General features: G+C 38.9%; 2 protein-coding genes across 4 annotated transcripts in view; both read left to right on the plus strand.

Annotated features, from left to right (window-relative positions):
• Positions 1-25,740, plus strand: LOC120536696 (tyrosine-protein phosphatase non-receptor type substrate 1-like). Of its 2 annotated transcripts, XM_039765141.1 has the most exons (7): positions 1-242; positions 1,237-1,572; positions 4,938-5,237; positions 6,170-6,448; positions 16,269-16,373; positions 19,943-20,106; positions 23,183-25,740. In XM_039765141.1, exons 1-6 carry the CDS (start codon positions 20-22, stop codon positions 20,068-20,070), a joined length of 1,371 nt encoding a protein of 456 aa, XP_039621075.1. In that variant the 5' UTR covers positions 1-19; the 3' UTR covers positions 20,071-20,106; positions 23,183-25,740. The 2 variants fall into 2 exon arrangements, with proteins under 2 accessions (XP_039621075.1, XP_039621076.1); XM_039765142.1 differs by lacking the exon at positions 19,943-20,106.
• LOC120536697 (tyrosine-protein phosphatase non-receptor type substrate 1-like) overlaps positions 24,843-26,824 on the plus strand; it is a 24,941-nt gene continuing 22,959 nt past the window's right edge. For both annotated transcript variants that reach the window (XM_039765143.1, XM_039765144.1), the window contains exon 1: positions 24,843-24,924. In XM_039765143.1, coding sequence (XP_039621077.1) covers positions 24,888-24,924 — 37 coding nt within the window. In that variant the 5' untranslated portion in view covers positions 24,843-24,887. The remainder of the gene's footprint in view (positions 24,925-26,824) is intronic.

Consider the following 26,824-nt stretch of genomic DNA (forward strand, 5'->3'; position numbering starts at 1 on the left):
TGAAAATAATTATTCCACGATGCCTCTCAAGAAGATTGTTGCCTCAGATAGTGCTGCAAAGAAAAAAAAGGAAGCCATGGCTGTTGAAATTAAGAATGAAATCATAGATAAATATGAGCGTGGTGTAAGAGTGACGGAAGCCTTCCTGAATCAGAGGGGGACTCTTCTTCCCCACAGTAACCCGTTTCCTCCTCCCCACCTCCCTATCGTCTCCATCAAGCCAGCCAGGACTCTTCATAAAGGTAAACTACAGTTATATTATTTACCAGTGTTATTTATTAAAGGTAAACTACAGTATATATTATTTATCAGTGTTATTTGTTAGGAAAATTGATTTTTATGTTGATATTTTTGGGGGTGCAGAACGGATTAACTGGATTTCCATTATTTTCAATGGGGAAGTTTGTTCTAGATACGAGAAATTCGCTATACGAGCTCAGTGCTGGAACGAATTAAACTCGTATCTCGAGGTTCCACTGTATATTTAATAGTAGCTATGTGACCTGTTGATGACAGCTGAAAACTATTTGATATTACTTGTACTCTCAGCGTTTGTTGTATGCCTCTCTTTGGTATCTTTGTATGTCTCAACCTCTCTTGGCTGGCGATTCCTCTCTAGGCCGCGTTCCCATAAACCCTTCTTCTCAGACATTCTTTATTTTGTGGCTCCTTGCTCACCATCCGTCCTCTTTTTGACTTTGGTAGGTGGTGCCCCATTATCCGTTGTGAAGACATTGTGAAATGCTTCCTGTCTTTGAAGGCTACTCTCAACATTTCTCGATTACCTTTCCTTGGTATCCTCATGTGTGCCAACCTCCTGTGTCAAATGCTTCCCATGTCGCTTGCCTTTGGTTTTACTGAGCATCCAAAGCAAAACCTATCAGGTGACATCCAAACTGACCAATGAGATTTCTCAGAGGGGCCGGACGTACACATATACATACCGTAGTGTTTTATTATATAGTAGATAAGAATGAGGAAAAAATAGTGAACACACAGGAAATGGCAATGACCAAATCTTTCCAACATGTTTTCTTCTGCATTCTTTGTAGAGTTTTGTGTTTTCAGTCAGTAAATTTCAATATACGTCCGTGTCATGTCTTGGGCTGGACTGCAACCCCCTCTTATCTTAACACAATTTTATTTTCAAACAAAGTATTTCCAGGTTGAACCGTGTATTTTTGTTTTCTATAGTTATTTCTTCAGTGTTAATGTAATTTCTGTTTGGTCTTTTAGTGGTGGCAGGTAAATTTCAGTTCTCCATCCCACACCCTGAGGTCGCAGCACCCCAACATTCAGATGTGCTTCTGCCCTGCATTTTTGCAAATTCTCGGATTGAACTCAAAGATGTGCTGATTGTGTGGAGACATGATGATGCTGAGCTGATTAAGTTTGACGCTGGACAGATGAACCCCACATCCAGAAGGGTACAGCTGTTTGTAAATGAGATAGAGAGGGGCAATGCCAGTCTGCTGCTAAAGGATGTGATTATTAGCGATGAAGGGCAGTATGAGTGCGGTGTTGTCGAAGCACCGAATGAAGAATATGGCAGCATCAAGTTTAAAGTAACAGGTAACCTTTTGTTCTCTTCTAATTTTCACCTCACCTCCATGCCTTCAGTCTGTTAATTCTACACATAACTGCATGAATGTATTGGGCATTTCTATTACTTATGAATTACAGTAATCACCCCACAGCTCCTGTTCCTGCTAGTCTGAAATTAAACAAAAAAAACATAAAGTGCTGATTCGCTTATCTCGGAGATCACCAACTGCCACCCATACACTTTACTTCAAGCAGGTTCAAGGAATACTCCACCTAAAGTTTTTTATATGCTTTATGTGGTTTGAAGGGATGGTAGGGAGAAATTTTTAATCTCGTAGTTTCATGGCGAACTAAAGTGACAAACTATCTGATAGAATGGGTGTCAATGACGCCAATGTTGGATCACAACAAGCAATATAAAAACAGCCATGAAATATCGGGAGTGGTCTCCCCTAGACTTTCTCTTAAACTCGAATATCGTGATAGATATTGGAGGAGTAAACCACAAGACCATGATTATATTTTAATATTACCCCTGCTCCCTTTGCTTGCCAACCCGAAATAAATTTTAAAAAGATTTATTTTTTCTTGGTAATTGTTACATATGGATTATGTTCACTTTTACTTTTAAAACTTCAGGTAAAAACAAAATTTTGATTTTTTTCTTCAAGATCGCATTGAATTTTGATTCCTTGTTTGATCTTACATCATGATAATACAATGTATAACTGGCCGTGAGTGAATTTTATTTCTTTTTCTCTTATAAATAAACTGACTTTTTCAAATGTTTGTCCCTGTGATTTGTTAACTGTCATAGCAAAAGCTATTCTCACAGGAAACTATAAACGTTTTAATATGAATGGCATATCAAGATCTCCTTTTGTGTCTAATGTTATTTGCGGAATACGTACTACATTACCTTTCTTGTTGGGTTTTTCTATTCCACTTGTTCCGGGCACTTGTCTTTGGATAGTCATTCATGAAGTTGTACTTTGTCTTTTACTCTTTGTTTTTTCCCTCTGACCCCGTTTGCTCTCTCTTCTTCACTTATTCGTTTTCGTAGTACTACTTTATCTTTTTATCTTTGTCTTTTCTTTCTGACCCGGACTCCTCTTTCTTCTTCGCTTAGTCGATTATGAAGTTCAACTTTCTCTTTTAATAATTGTCTTTTATTTGTGACCCCATTTGGACCTACTCGTTTTTCAAATTTACTTGGTCCGGACTGATTATTACCTTTCTTATTTTCCGAAATTGCACATAGGTTATTATTTTTCTTTATTGCCTTTTTTGTGCATTTTTTTCTCTGCATCACTTTTTGGTGTCTTTTCGACGCACAGATTTTTCTTCTTCACTAAGTCTTTGTTTACATTTCTTTTTTTCAGAATTTGAATTTGTTTCTCTCCATCGCTTTTGTTTTTCTTTTCATCGCGCCAGTCTTTCTGCTTCACTTAGTCATGGACGTGTCGTCTTTTACTTATCATTTTTTTAAGCTGCTCTTCTACACTTATTCGTGTCACGGGACGTGAAAATGTCTCTCTGTCTCACTTCAAATGTCTCTCTTCAATGTCTCTCGGTCTCTCTTCAAATCTGTCTGACGTGGATGTCAGTATGACGTGACTTGACCGTGTCGCGTGACGTGAAAGTGTCTTTCTGAAGTGTGTTGTCGCGGGACGTGAAAGTGTCTCTCTTCAAAATCACCCAAAAGTCTCATCTCGTCCCAAGTTTTTTTTTTATTTTTATAATAGAGAGATGTACATTAAAGAACCATCAACAACAAATCAAATTAATAATATATTGAACAATTATTATAAAAGTAAAGTTGAAAAATGAGACTCTGCAGCTACATGAATGAAAAAGTACCACTTCTGGTTAGCGGAAATTGCTCAAAAGTTGATAGAAATCTTCGTTTTGTACCTAATACTTGTATGCAAAATTTGGTTGACATCAGTGGAAGCGCACTCAAGTTATTGTGTTTACACACACACACAGACAAGACACATAAACATAATTCCAAAAATGGTATTTTTGGACTCGGAGGTCTAAAACGTCGAGATTCATCAAAATCAAATTTTTGGACAATTATAATAATTTCCCTATGAGAAAGTAAATCTCGAGGTTGAATTTTTGGACAATTACAATACTTTCCCTACACTTTGTATACGAGAAAGTAAAAAAACTCCCGTTTTATGTGTCACATAATTTGCATGTCAAGTCAGTCAGCAGTGTGCTCACAAAAGACAAAATACATGCATTTTTTTGCAATAATATTGCAAAATAAATACTTCTGGAAAAAACAGAGCAGTACACACAAAGGAAACATGTTCACACAGGAATGAGCTTTTGAATTGAAGACAGGATTCTTGGCCAATGAATGAGAGGGAGAGGCAGGTTTTCAATTTGAAAGCTCATTCAAGTTCTGCGAGAAGGAAATGAAGGAAAGAAGAAATTATCAAAGATGACATAAGAAAGCTTCAGACATTAGGTAAGCCCACCTTCTTTTTTAATTCCAATGTTCACTGCTACAAAAAACTGCCAAAAACGAATCAGAAGATGAACATAGTCAAAAGATACACTCAAATGTCAAAAGTGAAAGCCAAAACGTCTATAAGTAAGAACTTCGGAAACAAAGAAAACTGTAAGACATCTTATGGAGTTACCTAATCTGAGACGGCTAGGAAATACCCAGTGCTGATTTTTATTAGTGATGGCATCACATGTCATGCAGTTCTGTGTCATTTTCTTAATGATACAAAATGACGGCAGTCTTGGAAAACAAAATACCATTGAAACAAGTGAAAACACATTAAATAAAATAAAGATTAAATTAAACAAACTGGCAGCATTACTTTCAGAATGCATTAAATCCCATCATAAGAATGACAAAGACTCAAAAACATGACATTTATACAGCAAGACGAGTTACAACAAACTCATGTATGACAATTCCCATGTCAGTGCATTTTTTATCTTCCTGCTCTGGAAGTGTTTTTTTTAACAATATTGTAGGAACAAAATGCATATGTTTTACATGTTGTGAGAATACAACTGGGTGACATGAAATGTGAATTATGTGACACAAGCAACGTGAATTTTTTTTCTTGTATATTTTTGATCCTGTTTGTTGCGGTCAAAGCGCTGGACTTGATAAACACCAATTTTGTCAGAACTTTTGTTATCTTCATTGTCCTGGAAAATGTATGAGAAACATTTTGTCTCGGCTATCACTACATAAAACATGGGGCAACATATAAGAAATGTAATTTTTGTTTGGAGAATATGTAAAGGAAAGCTTGGCAGTGCACAAGACTTTGCTGAACATTCGAATGCACACAGTGTGAGGACCTCCTGTGGCAACTCAAGTTCTGTTGTTTTTTTTTTTTTTCCCCCTTTAGTTGCCCCTCAAGTTATTCTGAACGCTTCACTTTTTGTGATGGATCAGCCTGGCATGCTGGAGTGCCATGCTGAGGGCTTCTATCCAAGAGACATCTCTATTAAGTGGTTCAGAGGTGCAACAAGCCTCCCCTTTCAAGAAGCTCCTCAAGTGCGGAGCAATCCTGACGGCACGTTCAGTGTGCTGAGCGTTTATAAGTACACTCCTTCTGGTGGGACAGCGAATGAAACCGTCTCCTGTCAGGTAGACCACGATTCTCGAAATGTGCCCTGGGTGAAGATGACTCGCCTCCAGTTTCACAGTAAGTTGCACTCATGAGAAACTGTGCGCCGTGGAAATGCTACTCTAAAATTTCCAGTTTGATTAAGCACATTTCAGGTGAGGTTTTACATTTTTAAAATTTAATAATCTGTCCAAAAGAAACTTAACAGGTCTTTTGTAGCCTCTGTCTTCTTCTTAGGGGCATTCTGTGAAAAAGTAGGTTTGTGGAGATTTCAGAATTTGAACATAATTTTCAAAAACGCTGATTGTTATGAGCTTAATCCATTTTTTTTTTTTTTTTGGACCAAATTTTGCACCATTCTTCAACCTTATTTAGCTTGTTTTGTGTATTGGAATGTGTAGTATTTTGTGCTTAAAAATTTTTTGAAGTATATAAACTGATTATAATTCTGAACTGTTGCAGTTGGCCAGTTGCTATAATTGCGGCCATTTCTGCACAATTCAGTCGGTGTTGCTGTTCGCACAGTTTAGAGGAGGCCATGCAGTGTGATTAGGGACATTGTTGTGTAGCAGAAGGGGAAAGAAAGGTCAACAGGGTTTCTTGACGTGTTTCCACTCGTAACTGGTGCAAATGCCAGAGAAGATCAGTATAATATTGACCAGTTATGTGGGTCTTTTGAGGCATGGAGTCAGTACTCGCCAACATAGTCAATTATGTACAGAATTTTGCTGACATACAGACTTAGACCTTGATTATCTTGCTGTTGGACAATCCCTGGGTTTCCATTGTTTCATTTCTTGTTTGGACTATAGGTCTTGTCTCATATTACGACACACTTCTTGAAATTTTTCCCTACCTGGATTAATATATCTGAGAGTCTCCATGGTAAATCAGATACTTAGACCGTTCATTTCAGAAATCGAGATTCCAGGCACTCAATATTCCCTGACCTTGCTTGTGTGTTTTTGTTCATGGGTTCAATTGATTTTAAATGACTTTGCCTATTGCAGAGCGCCCTTCAGTGACAGTGACATCCCAAGTGCTGGGGCAGAACAAGGAGCAACTGTTGACCTGTCGCCTGGATGGACACTACCCGGATGACATTGTGGTAACCTGGATGAAAAATGGAAAGGCTTTAAATAAATCCGAGCTGAAGGGTGACGGCACATATGTAACCACAGAGTCAATTTTGCTGACCTCCTTCAATGAGAAAGATAATTTCGCCTGCTTGGTGGAACAGGAAGGATTTAAAGACCCCCTTACCAAAATCATTCCCATCGAGATGGAAGGTAAACAAGCAGTTTCTTAGTTATTTGTGAATCCATTCAGAAGATAAGTGATAAAATAAAATAAAAATATCCTTCCATTTTCAGAAAATGTTTGTATACGGCTGTTCAGTAGCATTCTGTGAATGTGTCCAAAAGAAAGGTGCAAATTAGAGTTAACAATAACGATAAGACATCTACTGTAAGAAGTTTGAATGTGTAACATAATGCAGAACTGGTGAACTTTTCATGTCATCTTCAAGCTCGTCGATTGTGTTTTCTTGCATAGGGTACCTAATGCTTCACAGGGTCACCAGTCCACTCAGATCGTTGATCGTATATCATTTCCTTGTGGATCATTTAAAAAGTTACAGAAACTTCAGCACACTCCAATCTAAATGACTTCACTCACTTTGTGTGTTTTGCTGGTCTCGTTTATCCTTATCTTGATATTCCTCACATGTGCAGTAGAGTCTTTCCAACTCATTTCCTTGACCACCCAATTTCTGATAGTGAAGCCTATCTATGGTGTAATTTTTTTTTTATTAATTTTATTGTAATCATTCGATACAAATAGATAAATTTTTATAAAAAATAGGATTGAAAACAAATCAACTCCCACCCTTGAGAAAGAGAGCATGGCCAGCGTAGTAAAACTTAAAGCTTGTATACATACCTAAATTGATGAGTTTAATAGGGCAATAGAGATGAATGGAGAAGAAAAAGAAATACAGAGAGAATTGCTTCCTCGGTGCTTTAAGCGCTTATTCTAAAATATTATTGATTAGATCCTGCCAGGTTTTGAAAAAGTTCTGTATAGATCCTATAACTGAGAATTTGATTTTTTCCAATTTCAAATAGTATAAAACATCGGTTTCCCACTGACTTAAAAGAGGAGAGTTAGGATTCTTCCAGTTTAGGAAAATAAGTCTGCGTGCCAATAGTGTAGTGAATGCAATCACAGTTTGTTTGTCCTTCTCCACTTTAAACCCATCTGGAAGAACAACAAACACAGCTGTTAATGGGTTAGGAGAGATTGTGACACCAAGGCTGTCTGAAAGACACTTAAATATTTTGGTCTAGAATGTTGTTCATTTGGTGCAGGCCCAAAACATGTGACCCAGTGCAGCTGGGACTTGATTGCAGCATTCGCTGGTTGGATCTTACCCTGGAAACATTTTGGACAGTTTTAAGCGAGACAGATATGCTTGATAAATAATTTTGAGTTGAAAAATTGCATGCTTTGTGCATATGTAGCTTGAGTGAATTCTCTGCATTGCTACCTTCTACTCCTTTTCTTATATATTGGTTAAGAGATCTTTTTCCCATTGTCCTTTTGGATCTTTGAAAGGGAGGGACTGTAAAATAATTTTATATATTGCAGAGATGGTGTCTAAATCCTCGAAATTGAGCAATATTCTTTCCAGCATGGAGGAGGGTGCAAGATGAAGAAAATCGGACAGGTTCTGTTTAACATTGTTCCTAATTTGAAGATAGTGAAAGAAATGTGTAGCTGGAAAGTTAAATTTGGAATGTAATTGTTCATAGGATGCAAAGATGTTGTATATATAAAGATCTCTAAGCAATTTAGTCCCAAATCTTTTCTAGATATTTAAAACTGCATATGTTTGCGAGGGTTGAAAGAGATGGTTCTCTTGCAGAGGTACCACAGATAAAAGATTCTCCATCTTAAAATGTTTTCTACATCGGTTCCATATTCTGAGTGAGTGAAGTACAATTGGGTTATTAGTATATTGGCGATAACTTGAATTTATTGGGGCGCAAAGCAGGGAATATAAAGATGTACTGCAGGATTTTACTTCTACTGTGGACCAAGCATGTGTATGTTCATCTATGTGTCCAGCTTTTTATAGCTTGTATGTTTGCTGCCCAGTAATAAAACTAAAAGTTTGGTAGAACCATGCCATCTTCTGTCTTAGGTCTTTGTAAGGTCGCTCTTTGGATACATGAATGTTTTGAGTTCCAAATAAATGAGGTTATAGTTGAATCTAATTGCTTAAAAATTACTTATTGATGTATATTGGAATGTTTTGAAATAAAAAAAGAAGCTTAGGAAGAATATTCATCTTAACAACGTTAATTCTTCCAGCTAGAGCGAGATGAAGGGTTGACCATTTATGCAAGTCTTGCTTAATTTTTTCCGTACAGACGGCGAAATTTTGTTGATAAAGATCTTTATGTTTACTTGTGATATTTACCCCTAGGTATTTAAACTGATCTGCAATGATAAAAGGTTGAGTGTCCAATCTAATATTATATGCTTGAGAATTCGCTGGGAAGAGTACACTTTTATTTAGATTAATTCTGAGATTAGAGATATTTTGAAATTCTGTAACTGCTGTTAATACTGCAGGCACAGAATTTTGTGGGTCTGATATATATGGTACCATATCATCTGCATATAGAGAAATTTTCTGTTCCAGTCCTTCTCTGATAATCACCTTTATCTGGTAAGCATTTCGACAGTGAACTGGCAGTGGTTCAGTGGCGATTGCAAATAGCAATGGTGACAAGGGGCATCCTTATCTGGTACCTCTTTCTAGTTTAAAGCAGTCTGAACAAATGTTGTTAATACAAACTGAAGCTTCTGGATTGTTATACAGTAGTTTGATCCATGCACAAATGTTCGGGCCGAACCCAAATTTCTCTAATGTAGTGAAAAGTTATTTCCATTCATTCATGTCAAATGCTTTTTCTGCATCCATTGATATTACAATTTCTGGGGTGTTTGACTTTGCTGGTGAGTATATTACATTAAACAGGCGTTGAAGATTTGAAGATAAGTGTCGACCTTTGTCTCAGTTCGTGTTGATTACTGGGATTGCATTGTGAACTTCTTGCTTGTGGATTTGTCGAGCTAAAAGCTTATTAGCTTTCTTTCCGTGTTCATAGTAATGATGTCTTGATTTATAAATTAGTTGTTCAGTTTCTTCAGTTGTCAAGAGGTTGAGTTCTGAATGCAGAGCCTGCCTTTTCCTTTGTAGAGCCTTGCATGGATGCCTGGCATGTTCTTCATCTATCCTATGTCACACATGTGCGATTAGGAGGCAAGTTAAAGAGCCTAAAGGTGAGTGAAACATCGCGAGATAGAGGGTTATCACGTGGTACTTACCCAAATCTCTTTTGGTCAACAGAACACCTGAAGAAAAATAGTTCCTCCACTTCCAGGTTCCAAAATGGCCATCTTGTGCGAATTATTAATGTCGGGCCGTAGCCAGCGACATACTTTTCCCCAGGCTTCAAAGCCCTGGGTTCTTATCGGTCTCTCCGGATCGAACTGCCACTCCCTCCATTCTCTCGCCTGCTGTTCCGCAGATACGCCGTAGCGCTTGAACACCTCCTTCTTTAGAGCATCATAATCAGCAGCCTGCTCCTCAGTTAGATCATAATAGGCTCTCTGCGCCGTTCCCTTCAGGTAGGGAGCCAGTAGGTACGCCCATTCCGACCTCGGCCATGCGTTCCGCTTAGCGGTACGCTCGAAGATCAAAAAATATGTTTCTATATCGTCCGACTCTGTGAGTGTAGTTATGGCAATAGGAGGTGGCCGAGCGACCTCCGTCCGTACTCCTGCAGCAGCAGCACGAGCGTTGGCTTCTGCTACTTGGGTCCTTGTTTCGCCCATCTGTAATTTCAGGGTTTGAAGATCGCCCATGATGGTGTTGAGAACGGTATTCAGGTCCTGTTCCTCCGACATCTTGAAGCAGACGAAAAACAATCCTAGCCGACTACGCCAATTGTGGTGTTTATTCTTCCCCAAAGAAGACAGCACAAACAAAAACAAAGTTTTGGGGACCGTCCCCATATATTGTCATCCAGACAATAAAGAATGTAAATGATTCAGAGTTTCCAAAAGTAAAACAGTGAACAACTTTCTTTGACAAAATGGCGGCTTTATACAGAACAGGATTATGGTACAGGAAATGGTTGGCAGGAAGTGACGTTGGAAACAGGAACCGGAAACAACGTCATCATGATTGGACGGAAGTGAGGTGGATTGATGGAGCCGGAAGTGACGTCGTCGTGGCCATTTTGGAACCTGGAAGTGGAGGAACTATTTTTCTTCAGGTGTTCTGTTGACCAAAAGAGATTTGGGTAAGTACCACGTGATAACCCTCTATCTCGCGATGTTTCACTCACCTTTAGGCTCTTTGACTGCCTCCTAATCGCACATGTGTGACACCTAGTAATTTTGCTTCTTAGCTCTGATACTTTATTGGTTTCTAATTTATTCCTGTGGGAAAGATATGAGATATTCAGTCCTCTTAAGATGGCCTTAAGAGTTTCCCAGAGTATTCCTGCAGAAACCTCTGAGGATGTATTTGTCTCTAGGAAGAAACTGATTTGTTTGGATATAAATTCTGTACAGTTCTCGTCTGCTAATAGAAGTGGGTTAAGACGCCATCTGCGAGATGAGTGTGTGGGGCATAGTGATTTCAGCTCCAAGATCGGAGGGGCATGGTCAAAAATAACAATAGCATCTTACTTGCAAAATTTAATCGTAGGCAAGAAATTATTATCTCTAAAGAAATAATCAATTCTTGAGCAGTAATGATGCACTGGTGAGTAGAACGAATATGTTCTTGAGGTTGGGTTTAGAAACCTCCAATGGTCTGATAAGTTGTGATCAGTTACAAACTGTGTAATTGTCTTTGCAGTGTTAGATGTCATCCCCCCGTGACAGGAGTCCTATCTAAGAGTGGATTTAAAACACAATTAAAGTCCCCAGCCATTATCATTTTATGATTGTTCACATTGGGAATGGATGCAAATACATTTTTTTTTTTTTTTTTTTTTTTTAATTTTATTACAATCAATACATAGCAATCAAGTTTTACAAAAAAAAGAATTATGCTAAGAACAGATCGATCCCCACCCTTGAGAGAGAGAGCAAGCCAAATGGTGTAAAATTTAAGGCTTTAAAAATACCTAAATCAACAAATTCTCTGTGCTTTATAAACTCATTTCAAAATATTACTGATTAGATCCTGCCATGTTTTGAAAAAAGTCTGCACAGATCCTCTAACTGAGTATTTGATTTTTCCAATTTTAAATAATATAACACATCAGTTTCCCACTGACTTAAAAGAGGAGAGTTTGGGTTCTTCCAGTTTATCAGAATAAGTCTGCGTGCCAACAGTGTAGTGAATGCAATCACAATTTGTTTGTCTTTCTCCACCTTAAGACCCTCTGGAAGAACCCCAAACACAGCTGTTAATGGGTTAGGAGGGATTGTGAGTCCAAGACTGTCTGAGAGGTAATTAAAAATTTTTGTCCAGAATAATGTTAATTTGGTGCAGGCCCAGAACATGTGACCTAGTGAGGCTGGGGCTTGGTTGCAACGTTCGCAGGTTGGATCATGCCCTGGAAACATTTTGGAGAGTTTTAGTCGAGACAGATGTGCTCGATATATAATTTTGAGTTGTATAATTGTATGCTTTGCATATGGAGCTTGAGTGAATTCTCTGCATTGCTACTTTCCACTCCTTTTCTGATATATTAATTGAGAGGTCATTTTCCCAGTGTCCTCTTGGATCTTTGAAAGGAAGGGATTGTAAAAGGATTTTATATATTGTAGAGATGGAGTCTAACTCCTTGAAATTGAGCAATAATTTTTCCAGCGTGGATGAGGGTGCAAGATGAGGAAAATCTGGAAGGTTCTGTTTAACAAAGTTCCTGATTTGAAGATAGTGAAAGAAATTTGTAGCTGGAATGTTAAATTTGGAATGTAATTGTTCATAGGATGCAAAGGCGTTGTCTATATAAAGATCTCTAAGCAAGTTAATTCCAAATTTTTCCAGATATTAAAAACTGCATATGTTTGTGAGGGTTGAAAGAGGTGGTTCTTTTGCAGGGTGCCACAGAAAGAAGCTTCTCCGTCTTAAAATGCTTTCTACATTGGTTCCAGATTCTAAGTGAGTGGAGCACAATTGGGTTATTAGTGTATTGCCGATAGCGTGTGTTTATTGGAGCACAAGCAAGGAATACAAAGAAGTACTGCAGGATTTTACTTCTATTGCGGTCCATGCCTGTGTATGTTCTTCTATTTGTGTCCAGGTTCTTATCGACTGTATATTTGCCCAGTAATAAAACTGGAAGTTAGGTAGAGCCATGCCACCTTCTGCCTTTTGTCTTTGTAGGGTCGCTCTTTTGATGCGTGGATGTTTAGAATTCCAAATAAATGAGGTTATTGTTGAATCTAATTGCTTAAAGAACGATTTATTAATGTATATTGGTATGTTTTGAAATAAAAAGGAGCTTAGGAAGAATATTCATCTTAACAGTGTTAATTCTTCCAGCTAGTGTGAGATGAAGGGTTGACCATCTATGCAAGTCTTGTTTAATTTTTTCCATGCAGACGACGAAATTTTGTTGATAAAGAGCTTTATGTTTACTTGTGATGTTTACCCCGAGGTATTTAAACTGTTCTGCAATGATAAAAGGAAGGGTGTCTAATCTAATATTATATGCTTGCGAATTCACGGAAAGAGTACACTTTTATTCAGATTAATTCTGAGACCAGAGAGCTTTTGAAATTCTGTGAGTGCTGCTAAGACTGCAGGCACAGAATTTTCTGGGTCCGATATATACAGTACCATGTCATCTGCATATAATGAGATTTTCTGTTCCAGTCCTTCTCTGCTAATCCCCTTTATCTGATCAGTATTTCGACAATGTATTGCCAGTGGTTCAATGGCAATTGCAAACAGCAGTGGTGACAAAGGGCATCCTTGTCTTGTGCCACGTTCTAGTTTAAAGTAGTCTGAGCAAATGTTATTGATGCAAACTGAAGCTTCTGGGTTAGTATACAGTAATTTAATCCATGCACAAATGTTGGGCCAAACCCAAACTTCTCCAAAATAGTAAAAGGTATTTCCATTCAATCATGTCGAATGCTTTTTCTGCATCCAATGATAATAATATTTCTGGGGTGTTTGATTTAGTTGGTGAGTATATTACATTAAACAGGCGTCAAGATTTGAAGATAAGTGTCGGCCCCTAATAAATCCAGTTTGGTCTTGTGATATTACTGAGGGAGCACTTTCTCCATCCTTCTAGCTATGATTTTAGAGAGTATTTTAACGTCGTTATTCAGAAGTGAAATTGGTCTGTATGATGCACATTGTAATAAGTCCTTATTTTGTTTTGGAAAGACAGTGATTAGTGCTTGGCGAAAGGTTTGTGGAAGAGATTGGTTATCTCTGGCTTCTGTAAATGTTGCTAATAGGAGGGAGCTAGCTGAGCGGAGAATTTCTTGTAAAACTCTGCAGGGTAGCCATCAGGGCCTGCTGCTTTTCCACCTTGGAGTGACTTTATAGCATCCAGTAATTCTGATAATGACAGAGGTTTATCGAGTCCTCCACACTAAAGCGTCAATTTGTGGTATCTGTAATTTATCCAGAAATGCATTAGATTGTATATTGTCTTCTTTAAACTCAGTAGTATATAGGGATTTATAGTAGTCTCTAAAAGTGTACATTATATTTTTGTGTTCGATGATTTTATCTCCATTCGTGTTAGTAATTACGAGATTGCGTTGCATACATCTTGCTTGTGAATTTGTTGCGCTAAAAGCTTATTAGCTTTCTCTCCATGTTCATAATAATGATGTCTGGATTTGTAAATTAGTTGTTCGGTTTCTTTAGTTGTCAAGAGGTTTAATTCTGAATGTAGAGCCTGCCTCCTCTTATGTAGAGTCTCGCTTGGTAGTCTGGCATGTTCTTCATCTATTTTAGTAATTTACTTTTTATCTCTGCTACTTTCTTCGCTTCGGATTTATTTCTGTGGGAAAGATATGAGATAATCTGTCCTCTTAAGAAGGCCTTAAGAGTTTCCCAGAGTATTCCTGCAGAGATCTCAGGGGATGTATTTGTCTCTAGAAAGAATTCAATTTGTTTGGATATAAATTCAGTACAATTCTCGTCAGCTAATAGAAGCGGATTGAGACGCCATCTGCGGGTGAGTGTATGGGGCTTAGTAATTTCAGCTCCAAGATCATCGGAGCATGGTCTGAAATAACAATAGCATCGTATTTACAAGATTTAATCTTAGGCAAGAAGTTATTATCTATAAAGAAGTAATCAATCCTTGAGTAGCAATGATGTACTGGTGAGTAGAAAGAATATGTTCTTGAATTTGGGTTTAAAAACCTCCAGGGATCTGATAAGTTGTGATCAGTTATAAACTTTGTAATTATCTTTGCGGTGTTAGTTGCCGTTCCCCCTGTGGAGGAAGTCTTATCTAAAAGTGGATTTAGAACACAATTAAAGTCCCCAGCCATTATAAGTTTATGAGTGTTCAGATTGGGAATGGATGCAAATAAATTTTGTATAAATTCCTTATCATCAACATTAGGTGCATAAACATTTATCAAAATCATTTTACAGTTAGATAAGTCTCCCATGACCATCACATATCTCCCTTCAGGATCCAATACTACATCTGATGCTACAAATGGTACTGTTCTATGTATGAGAATTCCCACCCCTCTAGTTTTCTTTGTAAAACTAGAATGGAACATTTGGCCAGTCCAGTCTTTTGCAGCCGGAACTGATCCTTACTTAGTAAGTGGGTTTCCTGTAAAAATACTATTTTAGCATTTAGACCTGTTAGGTGAGAAAGTACTTTCTTTCTCTTTAATTCGTGATTCAGGCCTTTAACATTCCAGCTTACGAAGTTAACTGTCCCATCATGGAGACACTGATTCTGAGTTTTTGGTGTCATATTATAGTCTTAACTGGAAGTGAAATAGTTTAGGTCTTAATTTCCTATTCCCCCAAGAGTTGTTGCCATGCAGCTTATTATTACGTTGATAGTTATAATTATAAAGATTGAGATGATAGATTAGATATAGATCAAGCCTGCTCTCTTTCTCTTCCCCTTAACCCCCACCCTCCCTTTTGCCTCCCCAGGTGAGGCTAAAACCCACTTCATGCAGTCCCAGTCCTCTGACATACCCAGAGACAGAGCACGTCCAAAGCACATCAAGCCCCCATGCAGTGGCGCTTTAAGGTTAAAAGATAGAGATATCTGTTACCAATATAGTCTTTAAAAGAGGAAAAAGAAAAAAAGAAAAAGAATTTTGCACTTAATATATATATATATATATATACATATACATATACACACATATATACATATATACATATATATATACATACACATACATATAATCTTCAGCAATTTTAGTGCATTAAGATGATATCCCCAGATAATAAACCCAGGTGATGGTGTTAAAGATGTGTCCAAAACAAGCATAACAAGTCTTAATGCAGTAATAGCAATAACAGCAAACCAAGGGTATGATATTGAACAGTCTCATTTAGGGTACACATGAAATAATTAGAAAAGAAAAAAGAGGAGGAAAACGTAATTAAGCACAATAAAACATAAACATTTAGCCCTAGTAATACTAAGTAATGATAAGTAATAAGTAAGTAATAATAATAATAATATAAGAATATGAGAATATATGCTGATAAAAAAAAAAAAACCCGTATTTTAAAACAAATAGATCAGACAGTAGATTATTAATCCTAGCTTTATCATTTACCGCCATGACTCACAATTATGTATCAGAATAGTCCCGGGATCAGCTTTCTTAACTCATTTTACATTTTGCATGAATTCCTTATCATCCACATTGGGTGCATAAACATTTATCACAATCATTTTACAGTTAATTAAGATGCCCATGATAATCACATATCTCACTTCAGGATCAGATACCGTAATTTCTTGGTGTCATTTCTTGAATCTATTGAATACATCATCTGGTTTCTGGCAAGACCACCATTAATCTGTTTTGTTTTATGATTATTTCCAGGAGGCAACTCCCAGAGCGCCATTACAGCTTTGTCCGTTGTTGTAGGAGTCCTGCTCATTTTGGTCCTGACTTTGCTGTGTGTTGTCTTTCTACTTATAAAGAGAAGTAAGCATTATTAATTTGCTGTGTATGAGGTAGGATTGTTTCTGTTTTGTTTCCACTCTGGGTGATGTCTTGCTCTTCTAACTATAACATTTTCCCAAGTTTCCAAAGAAAAAGTTTTTGAAAGTTCAAGTAAATGCAGATCTCCAATCAGTGGTCAGGTAAACAATGCTGTGGTGCTTTAAACAGACCATAATACTGATTAGCCCCAGCTGATGTTGTTACACTTCAGTTCCTTTCATACAGTTCTTCCAGCAGGAGAAAACAGAAAACCCTCTCATCAGCAGGAAAGTGTGTGAAAAACACAACACCCTGTGTGTTCGTATCATCGTATCTGAAGATTTACCCAACTGAAATAACAATCCATTGGTAGATATTTGTCTGGTATTGTGACCTGAAGAGCGAGCAGGCAGGCTGGGAAATGAAGAGCCTTAACTGGTAGACCCACGCGGAAGTCAGTAAACGTTAGTGGGGGTCAAATACTAAAAGTGAAAACAGTAATCCAAGAGAGTAATAACAAAACAAAATCTGAAATTCAAGGGTAGCAAAAGGTCTTAGCAATAACTAGAAATCCTTTACCTAACTATAGTAAAACATTGTTTTAAATGTTTTGAACATTTTTTTGAAGATTAATATTACAAAGAATACAGCCCTCTGCCTTCTTAAATAGAACACTAGAACATTAGACAAGAACAGGCCATTCAGCCCAAGAAAGCTCACCCATCATGTCCACCTGATTTCTGCAAAGTAACATCAAGTCGAGTTTTAAATATCCCTACAGTCCCACCGTCTGCCACACTACTTGGTCATTTATTCCATAAGTCTATGGTTCTTTGTGGGAATCAACACTTTCTCATGTTTGTTTCCCACTGTGACACCCCCTGTTTTTGTTGAACTCATTTTACAGTAATGGCCTGGATCAATTGAACTTATCTTCTTCATAATTTTAAACACTTCACTCAGGTCTCCTTTTAATCTTCTTTTGCTTAAACTGTAGAGGCTCAGCTCTTTTAACCTTTTATCATAACTCATCCCCTGTAGCAATGGAATCAGCGTAGTCATTGTTTTCTGGACCTTTTCTAGCTCTTCTATGTCTTGTTGGTAACCCAGAAACCAAAACTGTATGCAGTACTCCAGACACAGTCTCACCAGTGTGTTATAAAACCTGTGCATAATCTCCTTGGACTTGTACTCTACATATTGTGCTTTATAACCTAACATCCTATTAGCCATCTTAATGACTGCCTTGATGTTGACAGTGATGAGTCCACTATGACTCCCAGGTCCATCTCTTAAGGGACCCTTTCCAGTTTCAGACCTAATATTGTGCATTCAAATCTAACATGTCTACTTCCTATTTGTAATTCTTTACTTTTCTTACATTAGGTTTGGCAATAAAAAGGCCTTTGTTTGAACCTACATATTAAAATACAGGGTATTTTTAATTTCCTTCAGTCAGTAGTTATTAAGAAATTAAGCTGCAGCACCTCACCCACTGACTACCATCATCTCCACTTGTTGGAGTGCAGTCATTTCATTCAGATATTTTGTCATTCCTCGCTTGTTGTAAGACTCAGTTTGATTCCGCAGGTACAGTATCCATCTTTTGTTTGCTTTAAAGTATCACACAAAAATATACCATTCAGGAGTTCCTGTAAGCCTCAAATGCCTGCTGAATGAGATGGCAGATCCTTCACACAGAGCACTGCTTTTACCTATAATGCTGAATAAATGAATGGCTTGCCGATTGCTTTTGCAGTTCCTCATTTCATTGCTTTATGTTCTCTTATCTGCAAATCCAACTGCTTTGATATGTAGTGTCTTTGTTATTTCTGCTTTTACAGCAATTCTGAGAATGTTATGTTACAGCAGAAATTGAATATTATCATTTCACAATTCAGATGAAACAAAATTAAAATACACTGCTCACAAAAATTAAAGGAACACTTTAAAGAAACACATTAGATACATCAGATCTCAATATGAAGTTGGATATCTATACAAATAACGACAGGGCAATGTCTTAGGAACAAAAGGATGCCAAGTCTTTTAATGGAAATAAAAGTTTTCTGCCTACAGAGGGCTCAATTGTGTAATTGTTCAGAGTGAAATGAAGATGTGGCAGGCTAGTCCATTTTTTCAAAAACTTAATTTCTGCTACTCAAAATGCTTTTCAGTATCTTGTGTGGCCCCCACGAGCTTGTATGCATGCTTGACAATGTCGGGGCATGCTCCTAATGAGACGACGGATGGTGTCTTGTGGCATTTCCTCCCAGATCTGTATGAGGGCATCCCTGAGCTGTTGTACAGTCTGAGGAGCAACCTGGTGGCGCCTAATGGACCGAAACATAATGTCCCACAGATGTTCTATTGGGTTTAAGTCAGGGGATTGTGAAGGCCATTCAGTTGTTTCAATTCCTTCATCCTCCAGGTACTGCCTGCATACTCTTGCCACATGAGGCCGGGCATTGTCGTGCATTAGGAGGAAACCAGGACCTACTGCACCAGCGTAGGGTCTGACAATGGGTCCAAGGATTTCATCCTGATACCTAATGGCAGTCAAGTTGCCATTGTCTAGCCTGTAGAGGTCTGTGAGTCGCTCCATGGATATGCCTCCAAGATCATCACTGACCCACCACCAAACCAGTCATGCTAAACGATGTTACAGGCAGCATAATATTCTCCACGGCTTCTCCTGACCCTTTCATGTCTTTCACATATACTCAGGGTGAACCTGCTCTCATCTGTGAAAAGCACAGGACGCCAGTGGTGGACCTGCCAATTCTGGTATTCTATGGCAAATGCCAATTGAGCTCCCCGGTGCTGTGCATTGAGCACAGGGCGCAGTAGACATTTGGGCCCTCAGGCAACCCTCATGAAGTCTGTTTCTGATTGTTTGGTCAGAGACATTCACACCAGTGGCCTGCTGGAGGTCATTTTGTAGGGCTCTGGCAGTGCTCATCCTGTTCCTCCTTGCCCAAAGGAGCAGATACTGGTCCTGCTGATGGGTTATGGACCGTCTATGGCCCTCTCCAGCTCTCCTAGAGAAACTGCTTGTCTCCTAGAATCTCCTCCATGCCCTTGAGACTGTGCAGGGAGACACAGCAAACCTTCTGGCAATGACACGTATTGATGTGCCATCCTGGAGAAGTTGGACTACCTGTGCAACCTCTGTAGGGTCCAGGTATCGCCTCATGCTACAAGTAGTGACACTGACTGTAGCCAAATGCAAAACTAGTGAAGAAACAGTCAGAACAGATGAGGAGGGAAAAATGTCAGTGGCCTCCACCTGTTAAACCATTCCTGTTTTGGGGGTCATCTCATTGTTGCCCCTCTAGTGCATCTGTTGTTAATTTCATTAACACCACAGCAGCTGAAACTGATTAACAACCCCCTCTGCTACTTAACTGATCAGATTAATATCCCATAAGTTTCATTGACTTTATGCTATACTCTGATTAAAAAGTGTTCCTTTAATTCTTTTGAGCAGTATATAATCCATACAATTAATTTCCCTGATTATAAACCTTATTACTGAATATTTGGACATTTACATTGCAAAATGTATTTAGATCACCAGTTGCAGACACAAGAAAGAAATCACAAACAAGAGGGCACCGGTCTTCTGACTAAAAGTGATGGTGGGAATGTCTGTGGTACATCACCGACTAATCAGAGTGACAGCATAAGATCGGAGTGAACCTCGAAGAAGAAGGAGAGCGACGGGTGCATTGGGGTGAGTCAAGACAGCAGAGACCTCCAGCTGCCAGCCTGGCACCACAAAGGGCCATTCAAGCCTTTTAGAATTGTGGTATAGCGCTTTGTGTTTTATGTACACCTTTACTGATACCGTAATGTAGCAAATAAGCTGAGCTGCAACCCTCTCAGTCCCTGACTTTGCTTTCTGCTTTAACCTCACTAAGTCAAGCTTGTTAATGTGGAATGGCTGCAGAAAGTGCTTTGAATTGATGGACCACTGGCCACACTAACCCTGTCTGACTTTTCACAAGTTGCTCACTTACAGGATTAAGCCTGAAACCTGCTTGTACTTTTTATATTTATTACTGAGTGGCACTAATGAAGCCTGGCACTCTAACATGCTTTCATTTAAAAAATCTCAATACAGTACAGATAATGTCATTACGAACATTAATTATGTCTAGCTAATATGCTCATATGAAATTTTTTTGCTTTCTTATGAGATCAGTTTGACTTCCATCTGGACTTTATTCTTGTCTTGCTATGGGAAAAGATTTGACTCCTTGTTACTTATTGTTGAACCAAATGAGTTACAAAAAATAATGAATTGTTCATTAATTGTTATGTGGTTAATCTTTCTAACGTTTTTTTCTCTTCCTATTAAATGCTTACATTTTTTTTAAAACTTGAAAGATCTACTGGCTTCTAACTGAAGTAGTTAGTCGTTCTCCTGCGCACTTCACCTGCCTTCTTCTGCCAAACATTGCACTTCCACTTTGGCAATCATGGTCTGCTATTTGTCCACATGGACACATAGTTTATAATACTACTACTAGTAATTCTTGATATTAATATATTGCTCTTCTCACTACTCCGAGTGCTTTTCATTGTGGGGTAAGATGTTATTAAGGACAGAGCTGAAGTCTATGAAGAGCAGCCGTGCGTAGCTCCCCTGCTGTTCCAGATGGGACAGAACGGCATGGAGAGCAGTGGCCACAGTGTCCCCCGTAGACCTGTTTGCTCTGTACGCAGACTGGTTTAGATCAAACATGGGAGGAATGAATGACATGATGTGGTTCCTGATTAGCTTCTTGAAGCACTTCATAACCACATGGGTCAGTGCAACTGGCCTGTAGTCATTAAAACTGGTGATGGTCTGTTTCTTGGCCAGAGGCACTATGACAGAGGATTTCAGGCAGGATGGCACAGTGGACTGGGACAGAGACTGGTTGAATATCCTGGTAAAGTCCCCAGCCAGCTGATCTTTCAGCATGCGTCCTGAGATGCCATCAGGTCCAGCTGCCTTTCATGGGTTGACAGCCTGCAGCATAACCCTAACCCTTGTGCTCCCCCACTGTGAAGATGGGGCTGTTGTTGGTTTCTGGATGGGGTCTGGCTGTCTCTGGTGGATCCACTTCAAACCGGGCAAAGTAGTGGTTCAGTTCCTCAGCCAGCGATAAATCATCTCCCACAGTTCCGGGACTGGTGCTGTAGTGGGTCATATGCTGGACACCCACCCACACTTGCATGCCGTTGTTGCTGTCCAGGTTTTCCTCGATCTTCCTTTTATACTCTGACTTGGCCTCCCGGATGCCCCTCTTTAGGCTGGCATGGGCTGTGCTGTAGAGGACCTTGTCACCAGACCTGAAGGCAGTGTTCCTTTTTCAGCAGCCTCTGGACTTCCCTGGTCATCCAGGGCTTCTGATTGGTGTAGACCCGGATATGTTTATCCACTGAGACAATGTCTGTTGAGTCCTTAATATTGCACAATACATTGTCACTAAACACTTCAAGGTCTGCGTGTTCAAAGATGTCCCAGTTGGTCCTACTCAAACAGTCCTGCAGCTGCTGAGAGGCTCCATCTGGCCAAGTTGTAACTGTCCTTGTGCTGTTAGGGGCAATTTTCCTGAGTGGGATGTATGCCGGGATTAAAAACAATGACGTGTGGTCAGAGTGGCCCAGGTGTGGTAGCGGTGTAGCCCTGTTTAATGTTTGTGTAGACTTTACCCAATGTGTTAGCTCCTCTGGTGGCACACTTGATGTGCTGATGGAATTAAGGGAGCACAGATTTTAAATCCACATGGTTAAAGTTCCCAGCAACGATATACACAGCATCGGGGTGCTTGGTCAGCTGACTGCTAATACTAAGATGTAAAAGTTCGATAGCCGATAGAAGTTTGCATTAGCGTCCGGTGCGATGTAAACAGCAGTAATCATGACCACAGTAAACTCTCTAGGGAGATATATGGGCCTACATCTCGCAGTCACATACTCCAGGTTGGGGTAGACAGTCACTGTGCTTGTACACCAGTTGTTATTTACGTACGTACACAGCTCCCCTCCTCCTCACTGGTCCTATTATGGCGCTGTGCGGTGTAGCCTGTTAGCTGGAAGCAGAGTCCGGGATCAATGAGTGAAGCCAGGATTCCATGATCAACAGAACGCAACTGTGCTTTACAATGTTATTTGTTGCCACCTGTAGCGTCATTTCATTGATTTTGTTGACAAGAGATCTGGCATTGGTGAGAAAAACACTGGGGAGCGGTGGTTTAACAGGCTGTCTATGTAACCTTGTTAACACGCCGGCCCTGCAGCCTCGCTTTTGTTTTCTCTCTCAACGTCACCTGCCCGCGGAGATGATAATCCACGGAGAGCCGGGACTCCTCGCTATGTCTGCAGGAATGTCGTGGGACTGGAGAAACTCTGGTGAAACACTCCCCTCGCTGCACACTCCGATCTTGAGAAGTTCCTGTCTGCTGTAGATGTTGTCGGCTCGACAAGATGTAGGTAAAACAGGTAGTATTACTAGCACACACATGCACACTAAACACCAAAGCGAAGAGCACCGAGCCGCTGCATTCGTACACACCGCCATGTAGAACTTAGATAGCCACTATTATTATGAGGTCACTATTAGATGACCTATTAGGTGGTGAAGTGGTGAGAGAGAATGTTTGGTGACCTCTCATATCTTGATATTTCTCAGAAGGTTCTCCTTGCAGATGTCGTTATTTGTTTCCGAAGCAGACTGAATATCAGAATGTACAACCACGTGTGTCTTCCACTTTAAGATTCATCTGTTTTAACATTTTTGTTTTTAATCTTTTTGACAGATGCTCTAGTTTTCTGAGTTGGTGTGAATATGTCTGCCAAAGATGCACAGTAAGAACATTACGGGAGCTGAACTGAAATCTCATGAATAGAAAGGAAGATCAGACTGCTGGCTGTGGTGACAGGGTTCGAGTTGTGCTGCTAAAGCTTTGTGTGCCCATTTGCCAAGTTACTTTATATCTTATTAATGCTTTAGAATGGCTGATTTAAAGAAATGATGATGCTTTTTGATTTTCAATGTGTTAAGATCTTAATTTCAGATTTTAAAAGTGTTTATTAATATTGTCAAGAGAATCAAATTCATGAGACTAAATTGCAAAATGCTGAGACACAGAACTGTAGCAGGTCTCGCTCAAACTCAGATATTCTTCAAATATTTAAAAGCTTCTCTTTTTACGAGGCGTCATATAAAAAGGTCAGGCCTACTTCTTCTTTTCTTCTGTCTTTGTATTTTTCTTTTGCAGTTGTACACATGTAGTCTGTTAAGTTCCTACGTCCTTGCAGCATACTGAGCTTTAAATTTAGACAACTGGAAACGCCATTTAATCCCAGCCTGAGCCCAGATATACCAGTTAGTGTAGGGGGCAGAGGACAAGGGAATGGGGGGATTAGTAGGTGGCTTACACACTTGATAATATAACACACTAAAATAGCACTTGGTGATTTATATATGTTTGTGTTTGTTATTTATAAGAATGCTAGATTGGTGGCTTCAAATCAACATTCTGGGTGTATTATTTAAGTTATTTAATAAATGTTTTATTAGTGCCTTAATTAAAAAATTGTAATTACTTTGTCATGTAATGTTTCAACATGCCATACCTTTCATGGCACTCATTTCCAGTTGTCTGTGCCACAGAGTTCAGGTATTCAGTGCTTTATCTCGTAACAGTCAAACACTATTAGAGTGTTCAGTGATACAAGACCCTCAAAATACCACTAAGTAGGCTCCGGGCTCAGATGAATGGATGGACGTTCATTAGTTGGGCAGCCAGAGGTGTTTTGGGTCACTTTGGCTGCGTTCAGCTGGTTTGAGACAGACAGGGAGGACAAGCTCTCCAATGGGAAATTCCAAGTGAAGTCCGTTCAGCATGTTAGCTGCTAGTGGGTCAGTTATTGTGTTTGGAGTGATGTAATGTACATTTAGTGTGTTTTGCTTTTTATAACCACAAACAAATGAAAAAACTTGAGTTAATTCTTAGTTGCTTTTTGGCAGCACAAGGAGCAAGCAACAGCGGCCTTGCATCTCTTCAAGAACGCTAACCGGAAATTCGGGTCAATGCAAAGAAGTGGAAAAATCCACGAAAAAGTGTCTGCCAGAAGACAACAGAAAAAAAATGAAATGAAAATCTCAACTTGATTTAAGTTTAGAAAAATTAAGTGGACAAGACTGGCGAGCTTTGTTTGGGCTTAATGGCCTGTTCTTCTCCAGATTGTACTAATATTCTAATTTATAACAAACTAATTGTTTAGATTGACCGTCTGCGACTATCTGTTTTATAGACCCTCTATGTCTATCATCCTTTCATAGGAAGCAAGAAGCTCTGCAGGAAGCATTGAGTACAAACAGTGAAGTGGAATACGAATCAAACGCATGGTCTAAATGTCAGATGGTGGTTGCACCTTATCAAGCTGCACTGCTATCAGGGGAAGCTCCAGCTTTTATCGCAGACGTGGCTCAGGCGCCTCTTTTTTAAGGCTGAATTCATGTATTACGGGAGAAATGAGAAGCACAAGTTTCATGGTGAGAACTCTAACATGAAAGTCCACCAAAGTGGTAGCTGCTCCCAGTTTCTGCTCTCGAAAGTCTTCATGTATCTTCTAGTACTGTGCTGTTCAAGTCAGCTTGTGCCCGTAGGAAAGAGGGAATACAAAATAATGTTGGGATGGCAGAAAAGCTGAGTGCACAGTCACAGCCATCAGTTAAGAAGTTACATGATACTGAGGTGAAGAATTAAGCAGAAAAATGTTTCTAATCCCAGAAACTGAGGAATTGTTTTATTTCAGAACTTCCATTTAGGAAAACAGACCTGGTTTACCAGGATCAGCACTTCTATATGTTATTTAAATGGTTTTATTTTCCACTAAAGGAAGGGAGCCTGATACTCCCACGATAATTCACAGTCATGTTTATGTCTATTTATTTTCTTAATGTATTTACCACTAAAAACGTTTTATTAATATTAGTATCAATCTCTTGTAGCTGGTTAATTCTCATATATTATGTATTGTATATACAGTATATTATTATATATACCTGCGCTTCACTGTAATTTCCTTGTTTTTCTCATATTGCATTTCATCTCACTTATAAGCTGTATGTTATCGCTATGTTCATGTATGTGATATACGCCATGTTGTATTGGTCACTTATGCGGAATGCTGCCTTTAAACTGATTTCTCAGGTCTGATTCCCATGTGCTTTGCCGAAAAAAATGATACCTGTGGCTGTGAAGTGAACTGTGTTGTCTTTAACAGCTTAATAATCAATGATGTAATACCTATTATTTTGGGTTCGTGTGAGTTACAACTTTCTGATTAAATAAGAGCTCTTAACGAACGTGACTTACATGGTGCTACATTTTCGTAATCTAATACGAGGGTCAGATTCCTCGAAAATGCCATCTAAGTGGACGGCTGGGTGAAAATGATTCTTCCGTGCCATGCAAATTAGGAAGAGGCCACCAATTCACCGGGGCCAATAGAGAATGGCATACCACAGACTTTCGGAGCTCTGATTGGTCGATCTCACACCAGACGAAAACTTCCTGTTTTATTTGGCCACGCCTCTTCTGGTCTTCCTATTCAATGCGTTTACTTTTAGGCGAACTCTGTCACGTGATCTCCTGTATGTACCGAGAACTACTACTACTACTACTACTACTAATAATCTAATAGTTTATTTATATAGCTTCGTGACTCAGTTTAAGAGAAGCTTTCAGAAACATTTACTCTTGTTTTTAGGAATGTCATATTCTACGCTGTTTCGAATTGATTTACAAAATGTTCGGTTAAGTTTAAATTCAACTTTATTTATACTGAACTAATTCCTTTTCAAATAAAGAAGTAGAACTATATCATTACTAGGTTTTATAACCGATAAATTTGCTAATAATTCCAATACCATATGCATACAATGAATCTGTGACTGAAAGCTGACATTTCTCAAGTGTGTTGCGAATGAAAACGAAAGTAAAACCATGAGGTATGCGAAGGAAGTCTCCTATGGATTGTTTCCCTTTACCGTGAGTTTGTTTTATATTATATATGTATCGATTTCGTATGACTATGTATCTGTTTATCCCAGCTATAATTATAATATGCTTTCTCTTTTTGTGTTCATTTGACATTTCAAAGGTACGCACAACTCGGGCCTGATATATCTTACTACACGCTAATCATGTTGGTGCTTCACCCGCAGGAATGAAATAAGAAATAAGACGGCGACAGCCTTACGAAATACAGATTTAGGTGGTGGACCCTGGCGTGACACACATTGCTTCTCCTCTGGTGTTTCAAAGTTTAACAATACGAAAAAGATCAACTTCCACTGTTTGACACAAACACACTGCTTTATACTGTAGCATGGACATTTTATAACATTAATGACGCAAGATACAACTGAAAAATTATCAAATTATATA

The sequence above is a fragment of the Polypterus senegalus genome, chromosome 10 (assembly GCF_016835505.1).
Source record: "Polypterus senegalus isolate Bchr_013 chromosome 10, ASM1683550v1, whole genome shotgun sequence".
Taxonomy (NCBI): Eukaryota; Metazoa; Chordata; class Cladistia; order Polypteriformes; family Polypteridae; genus Polypterus; species Polypterus senegalus.